The 14,381-nt window shown below is 30.2% G+C and overlaps 1 protein-coding gene across 3 annotated transcripts; it reads left to right on the top strand.

Moving 5' to 3' along the window:
* Window positions 1–52: 52 nt before the first annotated feature.
* On the top strand, window positions 53–12,533 carry LOC143048034 (kynurenine formamidase-like). Of its 3 annotated transcripts, none has more exons than XM_076221459.1 (12): window positions 53–124; window positions 2,939–2,985; window positions 3,451–3,541; window positions 4,106–4,210; window positions 4,637–4,685; window positions 5,720–5,805; window positions 6,580–6,658; window positions 8,075–8,178; window positions 8,787–8,865; window positions 9,504–9,639; window positions 10,074–10,178; window positions 10,989–12,533. In XM_076221459.1, the coding sequence occupies exons 2-12, from the start codon at window positions 2,974–2,976 to the stop codon at window positions 11,058–11,060; spliced, it is 918 nt and encodes a 305-aa protein (XP_076077574.1). In that variant the 5' UTR covers window positions 53–124; window positions 2,939–2,973; the 3' UTR covers window positions 11,061–12,533. The 3 variants fall into 3 exon arrangements, with proteins under 3 accessions (XP_076077574.1, XP_076077575.1, XP_076077576.1); XM_076221460.1 differs by having other exon boundaries at window positions 119–212; XM_076221461.1 differs by lacking the exon at window positions 53–124 and adding an exon at window positions 722–782.
* The last annotated feature ends 1,848 nt before the right edge of the window (window positions 12,534–14,381 follow it).

Genomic DNA, 14,381 nt, shown 5'->3' with positions numbered 1-14,381 from the left:
TGAAACAATCGTAAGTAAGCTTAGGATACGAAACTACATTTTTTTGTTCTCTGGACTTTACATTTTATGAGATTCCCTTCGAACTTTTTGGATCTCATCCATATCAAACCAGAAAGATTTTGCAGTAAGTTGCAAATCTGCCTAATGTTGTGATGACAGTTATGTACTGACCATGTATCAAATTTCTAAATTTATTTGCATCTCTGGGATTAGTGAGTCTTGATGAGCTGTCTTTTGATAATGCAAAATTTTCCAAAATTATTTCTGTCTGTTGACACAGTGTTGTGATTGTGGTTTTTGGGGCCTCATGACTGCAGTTAGTTCAAATAATTATGACGTCTTGAAAAGCTATTATATTTCTTTGACGCTTACATCGTCGCAGGAAGGCTTCATAGCAAAAATTTTAGAAAGCCTTCCAAGACGTCATAAATTTATTTGGACTAGACTGCAGTCAGACTCAGTTGGTCAAAGTTGCCCCTACTTTCACCTGGAGATCAAACATATGATATCATTCTGGTTTGTCTGTTACCCCTGAGTTTCTGGGTTGTTTTTTCCTAGTACTTCACCTTCCTCCACCATAATAACAGACTTCTCAAATCACAGTGTCCTTAGAAGCACTCCCATAATTGTGTTGCCTGGGGTGATCTCAGGATTGTTCTTGAAAAAATTGATGTAAATATGTTATTGACTCATCTCTATTAATTCCAGTAGGGAGTGTACATGGATTCCACTGTATCCTCCCAGCTCCAGAGGGTTTCTTCGAATTACAGAGGAATTTACCAGTACATACATATTTTTACATATAGTTGTATGAATCTAGCTATTCTATAACAATAATTAGTCTATATTAAGTAATGTGCATTTCATCATTTGAACAATATTGGCTTTGTCTTCTCTTAATATATGTAGGACTCATAGGTGCAATTGGGACGCTGAAGTGCGATGGTCACGCTGATTAGTGTGATGGTCTAAGCTGTAGTGAGATAATTTGTTCACTAAATATGTGCGATGGTCTATTTGACACATGTTTGCCAATTCAGAATCTTTGCAATTGTTATAAGAAGTCGATTTTTTTAGCAGTCGGTATATAAATTTACAGAATGACTGTCCTTAATTTCAGTTGCATACATAATGGAAGATCATCCTCTTTGATTTTTTGCATGTGGAAATAATTCTACATTAACATTTTATCTTTACTTTGTTCCTCTCATGGGTTCCTTGTTCTTCTTTCTTTTAAAATATGGAGGGTCTTTTCTGTGCACCCATATGAATCTAGAGAATGGCACTCTTCATTCATTTGTCATTGTACGTAAATTGGGAACATTTTCTAGATTTAAACAAAAAATTGCAACAGATTATTATTGTTAACAATACCCTATTCACAAATTCTCTCAGTTTCTCATAGTATTCATGGTATTAAGCTTATAAGCCCTTTAATAACTTAAAAACCCAGGAAAACTGTTTTTAACATACAAATTAACTTCTACATCATCATGAAAAGCTTTCAAAATGTTGTTCGTGTAGACCATCACAATTCAGGGTTACCACAATCGCACTTTGGCATAGATATCATGACAATGAGATGTAACCTGTGAAAGAGCCTTAGAGGATGAAGTTCTATTTATTTCAAATTATGCAGTTGGTTAAAGTTTTATTATCAAAAAGATCATTATACAATGGAAAGAGTAATGTTTAAAGTCAATGATAAATAGTAAAACATATCAATTACATTAGCATTGTCGTTAGAATTCATATTTCAATTTACCAGAGACATTGAAAAAATTCTCTTTAAGTTAGTCTGCACACAGTCAAGACAGGAACTTGCTTAAGGTGGTATGGGAGTCTAAAATAAAAAATGATAGAATTTGTTCATACTTTGACAAAATGTACATGTAGAATCTTTTGATAGACATGATATATGTTCAAAAATATAATAAAAATGATAGGTCACCGCGCATTTTCTCAAACTACAGGTTGTGACAAAATGACACATTTTGTATGGTTTATTCAGGAAAAAAACACCATTTTGTGATTAGAAACTAAACTAAATGATAGAATTGTATAATATAAAATTACGAAAAAATAGCTTTCAGACAATGCTTTGAGAATATCAAAAGAAAAGATAGGGTCACCGCACGTTTTTTCCAGCTAAAATACAAAATAGGAAAATCTATGTAGATTCCTTCAGAAAATGCACTGTTTTAGAGACACCTCCCCTTAAAATGCCAATTAAAAAACATTTAAAAACAACCAAAAATAATCTACACTTGTAAAAATATTAATATTTATAAGTTATAATCTTATAAACTGGTTCTTTGAAATGAACATTTATATTAAATATCTGCATTCCTGTATCAAATTTTGCTAACTTGATAGTAAATCTGGACCTTAGGTTCTCTGTTTTTTACAATCCAAGATGATGAAAGACACCCATATATACCACCTTAAACATATAGGTAAAAACATTGGTTTCAATAATTCATGCCAAAAAGATTTTCATTTGATAACAAACAACATACAAATAGATTAATTGTTAAATCGTTATTTTATTAATTGACTTATAATCTGCATCTCCCTAAAAATAATAATATTTTTATGGAAAAGTTTAATATTTCATAAAAATCAGTTTCAACTAGTTTTATTCAGACATGTCAGAGGTTTACTCCTAATAAAACCCAGAAAGATGATGAAATAAAGTTTACAGTTCTGAATAAATTATCAATTAAGATTATAAATTAAGATAAATTAATAAATAGTAATTTCTTCCCCTTTATTTATTTTTGATTTCAACATGCAAGGATTTTAGATCCTTTAGGATCTCTATCAATATGGACAATTTGCATTACCTATCAAATGATGATGGTTATGAAGTGATGTTGTTCATGAAGTGAGATGCACTGTAAATATGTATATATGATGGCCTGAATTTATTTTGTAGGAAACACTGAATCATAAAACACTTCAAGATTAAATATGAATAATGAGGTAAGTTTAAAAGTAATAGAATGGATTTCTTAAGCTTTGCTTTTTATTTTCACATCCTAATGCTCTTATATCATGTATATCACAAATAAATTCAACACATTTATTATTATTGTTAAAAACAATTATAAATCCAGTGGCAAATATTACAATTATATCAAGATAAATTAATTGGTACACAATCAATGGCAGTATTTTCCACCAGTATTACAGCTTTCCAAATATATACTGTAAATTCAGAAATTATTGTGTGCATTCATTATTGTGATTTTGTCATATTAGACTTAAATTGTCAATTTAGTTTTAGCAATAGTCAGAAAAATTCTGTTTCATTCATATAAAATTTACAAAATACAAGTTTTAATTATTTCGATTATAACCCTGTCCCATTTTTCACAATGATATAAACATTGCAATAACTTCTGAAATTACAGTAGTCATCTTTTAATACTTTTTTTAATATTTCAGGAATTAGAAAAACAGTATAGTCCATCAAAATGGACACATAGATGTTCACCAGATGAAGTTGTTAAACAACACATAATGGTTCTTGCTCAAGGTATGATCTCACATTTGTATAAAGCAGTGAACAAATATTCAAAGAACTCGTTATTGTCATATTTTATTTAAAAAAAGGATAAATGCTAAAATTAGAGGGTTGAGGTTAACTCTTGAAGGGGACTTTAATTCTGCCTGACGTTTCAAACAAAAAGTGAAAAAACAACTAACTACAACCACACAGCTTGAACAAAATATAAATCCACCAATATCCTCGACAACCTCTGACAATAATTTAACATTACAGCAGTAGAAGGCACAGTAAAAATCAGTTAAAATTGACACGCTCCAAAATGTTTATCTCCAGATTTCAAGTTGTTAAAAATCATTCAATATGAATATAGACTTGAAAAATTGACCCAGGCTGTATATTTTTCTATGTTCTATTCCCCATTGTTAAATACTGGTTGCAAATTGAAGTTTTTATCTGATAAACGTGTATGTATGTGCAACTTGTTTAAAGATTTTGTAGGTTTTGTGTTAATTTTTTCTCTTGTTAATTGTTTTTCATTCCTCGATAAGAACATAATACATACAAATAACTTAAAACATTATGTTAATTTAGGTAGTGAGAAAGCGAAAGCAGAAATAGAGTGTCAGTTAGATAGAATCTATGGTGATACAGAAAAACAGAAATTAGACATCTTTGGTGCTGACACACTTCCTGGGGGTGAGTTAATATTTATAATTATTAAATAGACATTTGTTTCTTGTATAACTATTTTCACAATTTATATACTAAAACCAAATTGGTTACTTGCCATACTTGTGAGATGTTTGCGGAATTAGGTTTTGATGGCTTATCTTTCATGGTTGGTGTGAAATATATCCACTACTTTTTCCAGATATCTGTTTATAATTGAAAACCATATTTTGATCGCTAGATGTCAAAGATTTATTAACAATTAATAAACAAGGATGTTATTGTTGTTTTTTTGTTATTTGGGGGAAGGATACTTGAGATACCTTATCAATTTCATCAACCATACTACCAATCCATGGAAGAATTTTTTTCTTAGTCAATTGTTTGTTTACATTGTCAATTTGTGTCTCTATTTATTTTAAAGATTTGTACTAAATCTAGAATATTTTGTAGATGCTCCTATATTTGTATATATACATGGTGGATATTGGCAAGCGTTAGGGTAAGCTGCTACTCACTAAGTCACTCTCAATGCTAGTAAGTAAAAATAACATTCTTAATACTGCAACAAGAAATAATACGAAGAAAAAACTACAGCTTCAGGCAGAGGTTTTCTTTGCTGTGTTGAAGACCCATTGGTGACCTTTGGCTGTTATCTGCTCTTTGGTCTGGTTGTAGTCTCTTTGATATATTTCCCATTTCCATTCTCAATTTCATATGTTTGAAAAGGAGATGTGGTATGGTAGCCAATAGGTCAAGAATATGGATGTAAACAACCACAGGCTACTATATAGTCTTTAGTAATGAGGAAACCCATAATGTTTGAGAGGCTTTAAAGTAAAACAAAGTTTAAAATGGACAATAAACAATTTGATTTGTGTAAATAACATTTATTATTGTATAGCAATATAATATTTTCCACAGAACGTAACCAAAAGTTAGCGTGCAATAAATTCTAATATTGCACTGGTGCAATAAATCTTTAAAATTCATGACGTCATTTACGACAAAATCTTAGTTTAAACCAATTTTTACTTTCAAATATTATATTGCTATACAATAAAAGGGTTATTGCATGAATATTGGGGAATATTGTCCCTTGTAGAACATATATTGCACTCGCAAGCTCGTGCAATATAAAATTCTACTCGGGACAATATTCCTCAATATTCATGCAATAACCCTATATTATGAGAAAGACAATAATTGTAATTATAGACATCAAACATAAACAACCACTTGCCTATAGGTACCTGTCTTTAAACAGACACAAAAAGAAAGTGACAGGGTAATACTTACGATTGCTGAAACCCTCCATTTATAATTTAGAACTTTGAAGCATGTGTATTATGGTATAATGTGACCATAAATTGTGATTTATTGTAAACATGGTGCATGACCACAAAAAAAGGGGTAAAGTTAAATATATGCATTATAAGTGTAAAGACAATATGATATCGAAAATTATTAAAATCATAGGATTTGTTTACCTCTCACAGCCTGTCACAGGTAATCAATAATATTTTCTTGTTATAGTCGAGAGATTTCAAGTTTTATGGTAGGTCCAATCTGTAAGGCAGGGGCTGTAGTAGTTGCTATTGGATATGACCTAGCACCAAAAGGTAGGTTAAGCTACAGGCTCTAGATATAAGAAGATGTGGTATGAGTGCCAATGAGACAACTCTCCTTCTAAGTCACAATTTGTAAAAGAAAAACCATAATAGGTCAAAAGTTTGGTTATCAACACGAAGCCTTGCTTCAAACTAATAGCAAGTGACAAATACTGAACATTAGATGCCTGACTTAGGACAGGTACAAACAAATGCAGCGGGTTTAAACATTTTAATAGGTACCAACCATCACCCTAACCCAAAACAATAGTGTAACATCACAATATAGAAAGACACACTATAATATATCAATTGATATGGCCTAACTCAATCAAAAGACATATTAACTCAAGTAAACATACACTGAATGAATTTAAAGACATTTATCATTCCAAGCCTTTGAAATTTGACTAACATGACTGATGGTATGGGGAAAATAAAGAATAGTAGAAATTAAGTATTTTTTTTAAATTGTTTTATTTAACTGATGGCTCTAGTTCGTATTATAAGCATAATACAGTTGAAATTGTTTAAAATCTGTTTCCTAAGCCAGACAAAAAGGAATTCTGTCATCAATATAATAAAAAAAACAGTAGAGGCTATTATTTGAGTTTTAAACTCCTTCATTTTATGTTTTCAAGAAGGAATTATTGGCCATAATTATCTGGTTTATGAAAAGAGTCCAGATATTTTACAATAGTTTTATCAAATTTTCAATCATGGAAATTGATATATTAGGTTTATTGCTTGCTGAGTATATCAATGTAACCATAATATTTCTTTCAGTGTCCATGTCAGAAATAGTCAACCAGTGTAAAAAAGGTGTGTCATTTGTATTAAACTTAGCTTCACATAGAGGATCAAGGTATGTATTAAAAACAGGAAATATACTTTCATTACAATACACATTTAAATTTCTAAAGTCAAATTATCTAAACCAAATTCTGTATGAACTGTTAACCTTGACTGTCAGACTAGAACACACAATGAATATTCTTTTTAAAATAAAATATTTGTAGAGTAGAATGAACATACGTACATGACATATAATCAGATAAGAATCCAATCCTGAAGGTACTACATGTGTAGTTTAGACAGGATTCATTGTAATTGCCTAGATGTTCATAAAGATAAAACATTTGATGAATAAGGGTTATCATCATAAAGAGTTTTATTTAGGCACAAATCATATTTTTTTATGGCTCCGCAACAAAGTTGTCTGTGCCATATAGTTTTACCCTTGTCCGTAATTCCGTCATTCTGTCATTCCGCTATAAATCATTATACAAAGTTTTTTTCTGAACGCCATCAGATATTGGGCTGTTTTTTGGTATGTGAGTTAACCATGATGAGTTACAGATCAAGACTAAGTTTCATTCCACTCTGCTAATTTTTGCTAATTTTTGCGGAAATTACAGGCTTTGGACTTTGATAATTTTTTGAAAATCACAGTTATACGGAGTTTTTTTCTAAATGGCTTCAGATATTGGACTGATTTTGGTATGTGAGTTAACCATGATGAGTTACAGATCAAGTGTTTGTTCTGCTCCACTAATTTTTGCCGAAATTACAGGCTTTGGACTTTGATAAATTTTTGAAAATCACAGTTATATGGATTTTTTTTCTAAACACTTTCAGATATTGGGATGATTTTTGGCATGTGAGTTAACCAAGATGAGTTACAGATCAAGTTTAAGTTTCATTTCGCTTGGCTAATTTTTGCTGCAATTTCAGGCTTTGGAGTTTGATGAATTTTTGAAAAGCACAGTTATGTGCACCTTTTTTTCTAAATGCTTTCAGATATTGGGATGATTTTTTGCATGTGAGCTAACCATGATGAGTTACAGATCAAGTTTAAATTTCGTTCCACTCCGCTAATTTTTATCAAAATTAAGGGTTTACAACTTTGAAAATTGTTGAAAATCAAAGTAATATGGACATTTTTCTATATGCCTCCAGATTTTGAGCTGATTTTTGATATGTGAGACTACCATCATGTTTGTGTCCACATGTGTTATTGAAATTGCAGATTTTTCAACTTTTTGAGTTGGGGCCATTCGTGTCGCGTTGACACATCTAGTTTATATTAGCTTCTGTTCTTGCTAATCAGAATGCTCATATATTAATAAAAGGAAATGGGACAATAATCAATGAGACAAGAGCCTTACACACAGATACAAAAAAAAAATTCTTGTGATTTGATTCAATAATGTCTTTGTATTTCCTTTGAGACCTACAAAGATATTTAAACAGTATTATGATATCTAATTTGTTTTAACAGTGGAGTTTACATTGGTGGACATTCTGCAGGAGGGCATTTAGCAGCTATGATGTTATCTGTTGATTGGATGACTGAAAGTATGCAGTCTAATTCAATGATAAAAGGTAGGCTGTGATTGGATGGCTGAAAGAGTGCAGTCTAACTTAATGATACAAGTAGGCTATGATTTGATGTCTAAAAGTATATAGCAGTCTAACTTAATGATAAAAGCTGGGAACAGTATATTTAAATATATAAGTTCCTGATAAAAGTTAGGCTTTGTATGAAGTCCAACTCCATGATAGCCTGAGATGAATTTTCAATAGTGTCTGGTGTTCTGTATAATTAAAGTCTTCAGCGTGGATCATTATCAACTTAGTAATGTATGCTTTCTTAATTCATCTTTAAATTGTTCAAATTAAAAATAACTTCTCCAGTACTACATAAGACACATGAAACAATGCTATATAGTACACAGTTTTTGTCGGGATACAATCTACATAATAGTAGAGCCTTGTTAGGGACACATGCCTCAAGAAATATTTGTTCTCATTTATTTGTTAACATTGAATTTAAAGGCTGAATGAAACAAACTCCTAGCCAATTGTTTGTTGTGAAAAAGATAATAAGAATACAAAAGTATAAAAAAAAAATGGAAGAGAAAACTAATTTTAAGCACTAACAGTTTCATTGTGGACCATTTTATTTAGATAAAGACTACTTTATGTTATAGGTGCATTATTAGTGAGTGGTATATATGACCTTCAACCTTTAGTAAATACATATGTAAATGATCCTCTCAAAATGACACAGTAAGTTTTTTAATCTGTAACTTCATACAAAAAAGTAAAATCCCAAAAATACTGAACTCTGAGGAAAATTTAAAACAGAAAGTCCCAAATCAAATGGCAAAATCAAAAGCTCAAAGACATCAAACAAATGGAAAACAAATGTCATATTCCAGACTAGGTACAGGCATTATGTGATGTAGAAATTGATGGATTAAACCTAGTTTTGTAGCTAGCTAAACCTCTCACTTGTTTGACAGTCGCATCAAATTCCAAATGATCCTCACAAAATGAAACAGTTGGTTAATTAATCTGTAACTTTACCATGTTTATACAAATGAAAAGATTGTCCATATATTAAAGTCATCCAGTTAGCAAAATTCACAAGCTTCAGAGATATTTGTGAAAAAGATAAAAGGAAAAACATTGGAAGGCACATAGTTTAAAACTCACTCTTCATTCATATTTGAAAAAGAAGTTTGGATGTTAATTTTCCCAAGAGACACTTGAACCCAATCATTAAATTGTTTTTTATCCTAATTTCAGTGTCTTCCAACATCCAACATCCAAGATACAACTTTTATTTACATTGACCAATAAAATGTTATTATTATCCAAAGAATAGTATTCAGATCTGTATACTGATTATATTTTTTATGCAGGGAAACAGCATGGGATAACAGCCCATTGAAACAGTTAGACACAATAAAGAAAACTAGTTCTCATAGGCACATTATTGTAGCTGTGGGGCAGCATGACTCACCAGAGTTCAGACGACAAAGTCAAGAATTCCAACAGGTTTGTATACACAAATTCTTATTATTTATTTTTTCAGAATAGGAGCTTTTGATTACCTCAGAAGTAGCCTACAAAAAATGTATATAATATGTTAGTACTTAGAACTAAAAAATAGGGGAAACTTTTTTAACCTATTTTCATGCCCCTGTTGCAAACATTAAAAAATTAACTCAGATCAAGATCTTATTTTGTTGGCGGCACTTTTACTGTTATTGAGTTTTGCCCCTTTATAAACGGTAAAAATGGCAAGCAAGGGCATCACATGTGTCCCATGGACACATTCTGCATTTAATTTTAAAACCTTTAAAACCATGATGATCAATTTGGAAAAGTAAAATGTAAAAAAGCAAAAATATTGCTGTCAACTCACTGTCTCAAATACAAATAAAGTCATTATGATAATCATTATACTCTAATTTTTGAATGGTTTGTAGAAATTAAAAGATGGTGGTTTATCCTCCCAATATGTTGATGTTCCTAATACAGATCATTTTAATGTGATAGAAAATCTGCAGAGTGAAGATTATGAATTAACCAAAGTAAGTAAAAATATATACCATATATAGGAATAATATTTCTTATATACAAATATAATGAGAAATGGATAAATTTCAACAAGACAGCAATCCAACAAAACTACAGGGCTAAAAAACATCAAATTTTAGAACAGACAATAAAAGTACAACATTTGTACATTGTATTTTATAATATTTTATATGTCATATTTTAGCATACTCAATCCAGTTAATTTTCACAGGTAAAGTGTTCTTTACATGTCTGTCAAGGGGGAGGGAAGAGGGGCAGGACCTTTTTTCGGGACGTCAGAATTGGGTGTTTTAAAGCTCGGAATTTCTGGATTGATCCTTTCAGGATCCAGGATTTCTTTTTTTAGAATTTCGGAATGTCTGGATTTTTTTTTTTAAATTCAGGACCTCAGGATTTCATGTTTTTAAGCCCGGATTTGGGGATCAAGACTCCTTCTACTCCCTCTCATTGATGTGACCAGTTTTACTGCAGCTGATGCAACTTTGGATCATAAATGTCTCATCAGTTTTCCTCAGGGTGAAAATATTTGAAAATCCAACACAAATCTTTAAAAGCTGATAAAAAAAAAAATCAAAAAGTATAGCTTAAGTTTGGAAATGAATCAGAGCATTGCATGAGGGATATAAATTCCTAAATCTCAATTAATTGCAACAGGTTTGTCAGGTTTTATAAGAAGGACACCCAAAAATAATAATCACACAATTATTTCCCTGTCATTTTTTATTCGCTTAATACTTTTTGTTCATAGTTCTTGTGGACTGTATTTATTTGACAAAATATTAGTTAAATTATATTTAATTTAGGAACTGTTAAAGATGATGAAGCTGAATATAAGTGATGTTGTTGATGATATGGCCAAGACATCATGTAGCTGAGACAATTATAGACGATGTCAGATGTTATCAGGATATGAACATACATTGGTTGTTATAAGTGCCTTAAATATTGTTGTTAATCATTCCATTGTTAATCAGTACACTGTTTATTGTACGTTTTATATACTTTTGTGTTCAAAACTAGATTTTTTTTATTTCTTAACTTTATTCTTTTCTATAAAAGTGCTAAATATTTGCTACTATATCTAGACTTTAATTTTGATCACAGTTTTCAATTCTGTTCGCTTGTGATTTATATTTAACCCATTGTTATGTTTGAATTTTTATATTACACAAAGAATATTATGCATAATGGTTGTTTTTCAAGGTTCTAAAGGATGATTGTAATTCACTTCCTAATAAAGTCTTCCATTATATATTGTATTACATTTATAGTTGAAATTTAGCTTGATGTGAGACTGTTATAGCTAAGATTGACAGCCAACTTATTACTTTTAAGTTAATGTTCAATTTAATATAGAAAAATATTTGATAATTTTTGTTTACAATATTACTTCTGTTTTTGAACCAATACCAGATATTTATAAGATATGTATTACAAAAATAAGACTTAGCAGTTATAATTTGGCAATAGCATGTGGCCATTGCTCTTCAGAATTGAGAAGAAAAAGAATGTAATGTTTGTTCCATTGAGGATGAGATACATTTCATTTTAAAATGTGTTACAAGTTTTTAGATCTTACTTTATAAAATCTAATTATTGGATAAATATTTATTTATTTATTCATATTTGGTGTAAACATTATTATAAACAACCTGTTGTATATTACAGAATGCTTCTTTACTTGTTTTTGTGTTATATTTTTTTTAATCCTATATGCCTCGATAATCATGTTTTTTAACATTATTTGAGAAAATTATATTGGATAAACAATGTATTTTTAAATCAACATCCAGGTTATTGTTGTGACAAAAAGTGTTTTTGAAGAAATTCATCAAACATAAAGTAGATGTCATTATCTCCCCTTATTTTGATTATACATGTACATACAAGAAGGCTCCCATTTAGATACTGAACAGAAGGTAATTCCCAAATGAAATGAAATTGACCTACTTTTCATTTTAATTTTTTTAGAAAATAGTGCACAAAAATGGTCTATAAAAGCACTTAATGAAAATATTTCTATGTTCTGTACTTTATTCCTTTCACAATTTAAAAGTTTTTCATCTTATTGTACATGTAGCTATATCTTACAAATCGTTCATTGAGTATAAAATGTTTTAAAATGCTTAAACATTCCATGTATATAAAAATATTTGTTCATTTCCATGTGTATCTTGTCAATTGTATATTTCACTAGTCTGTAAAACAGCATTTATTCTATGGCTCATATATTGGCCACTGGGTATTTACAATAAAAAAAAATATAATAAATAATGAAAACTTTTTAACAAAATTGTTAATAGAGTAATTAAAAGTTACAAAAAACTGAATAAATATAAAAATATAAATTCAGAGTTATTCATTGTCTTTGTTTTAATGTGACATACTAGTATTCCAACAAAATGACTGTTTAGGTAAAATGTAACACTGGTGAAAAAATGGTATTGTTTCTCGTATAGATCAGGATCATTATCAGTTCGTATCTGGTGGTCTGTAAAGAAAAACTGCTGGTCCTCACTACTATTTCTATTACTAAATACCAAAATTGTGTCGGTCCTTTGTAAATTTTGGTGGTAAAATCCCTCAGACCATTACTTTTCGAGAACTCTGTCATTATGAATAAATGAAGACTTGTATACACCAATAGGACAGCAACCCAACAACAAATAACAAACAAAAGAAATACAGAGGACAAACTACAGTCTTCATCAATAGACAAGACATTCTAAAATATGTCAAGCTTTAAATCATTCAAAGTTTGTAAATGTTGAGAATAAGTTTAACAGAAACAATCCAAGATCTGTAATAAACACTTTAAGCTAAAATTTGTGTAATTGAATGCATTATTATGTTAATATTGCATTATGCGGATTATGATAGCTAAAAAATCAGCACACCATACATCCCAAAATACAAGCCACATACTAGTTATATGTTGTATTATACAGTTCAAATGTATTTATGTAAGACAAAGCTTCTAGTTTCCAGAGTTCTTCAAGATAGCCTTTTTTTTATATATTTGTTCAAAAAATAAAAACGATCACTTAAAGTATAATGTGTAGACATATCTACAGGTTTACAGTTCTCATTGATTGCAAACCCTTTAACATTTACCTTTTAGGTTTAGTCTATTTCTCAGATACGTTTAGCAAAAGGGCCACTGTATTAGTTGTGTGTAATGATTGTAGGGGGAATATGTATGATTGGCAGGTTTCATCTGATCATGACCTCATTTTCATGGTTCATTGAATAATGTTTTGTGGTTTTTTCAGAGACTATAAACAATAGGTCAATTATATTTGGTTTGTGGAATGATTGTGAGATGTACAGATCTGTATTGCAGGGTTACATTGAATCATTTCCATGGTTCAATGGTCAATTTTGTGGTTTGGTATGTTCTTTGGGTAATATAAGTGGTAAGACCACTATATTTGGTTTTTTAAATGATTGTTAGTTGTCAGGCATGGTTGATCTGGCTGTGACTTCATTTTTATAGATCACTGATTATGTTAAGTTTCTGTGATACTTGTACCAGTACTAAAACCTTCATATTACAGACTTTCAACATGAAATCAATGATAAGTAAAACAAACAAGACATTTCAATGTGTGCACTCTTGTTGTAAGTCTTTTCTAATCAAGAAAGGGGGACTTGTGTTACTATACAGATAGGTGTTTCAGATGGAGGGAAGGACATTAAGATGGATGGATGGACATTTTTTTCTTATTTAAAAAGGGTGGGGATACATAGCAATAATACAGCAAACAAACAAACAACACAATTACCAAAAGACATCAAGAGGTTATTAGCCTATTAAAAAAATCCAAAATTCCAAAACATGTACTAGTATAGGTGATATTTAGTCAACTGTAATTGATGCTTGATACTTACACTATAGTAATCTCAGATAATGTGGATTCATTAATATTAGTGGGTTGCCAATTTTCATGTATTTTTTGTGCAATGAAGTGCCACTTTTTTTATAGGATTAAGTGCAGACTTTAGCAAAATCGTGAAATCAAATATCCACAAAAATTTAGTTTCCTTGATTCAAGAAAATTGGTTCCCACAAGAATAAATAACCCACAGTATTTGTAATTTGACTTTGGTATCAAAAACTTTTAATATATTATTCAGAAATATTCTGATTGTCCTTCTTTTCTTATAGAATGACATCACAATTCACTGAGGTTAGC

The sequence above is a fragment of the Mytilus galloprovincialis genome, chromosome 10 (genome assembly GCF_965363235.1).
Source record: "Mytilus galloprovincialis chromosome 10, xbMytGall1.hap1.1, whole genome shotgun sequence".
Taxonomy (NCBI): domain Eukaryota; kingdom Metazoa; phylum Mollusca; class Bivalvia; order Mytilida; family Mytilidae; genus Mytilus; species Mytilus galloprovincialis.
The sequence above is the reverse complement of the archived record's forward strand: the minus strand, read 5'-3'. Positions and strand labels throughout refer to the sequence as shown.

Coding starts and splice junctions, on each gene's coding strand:
- LOC143048034 (XM_076221459.1), top strand. Junction 5,806..6,579: donor ATATGACCTAGCACCAAAAG/GTAGGTTAAGCT, acceptor TATTTCTTTCAG/TGTCCATGTCAGAAATAGTC. Junction 9,640..10,073: donor AAAGTCAAGAATTCCAACAG/GTTTGTATACAC, acceptor AATGGTTTGTAG/AAATTAAAAGATGGTGGTTT.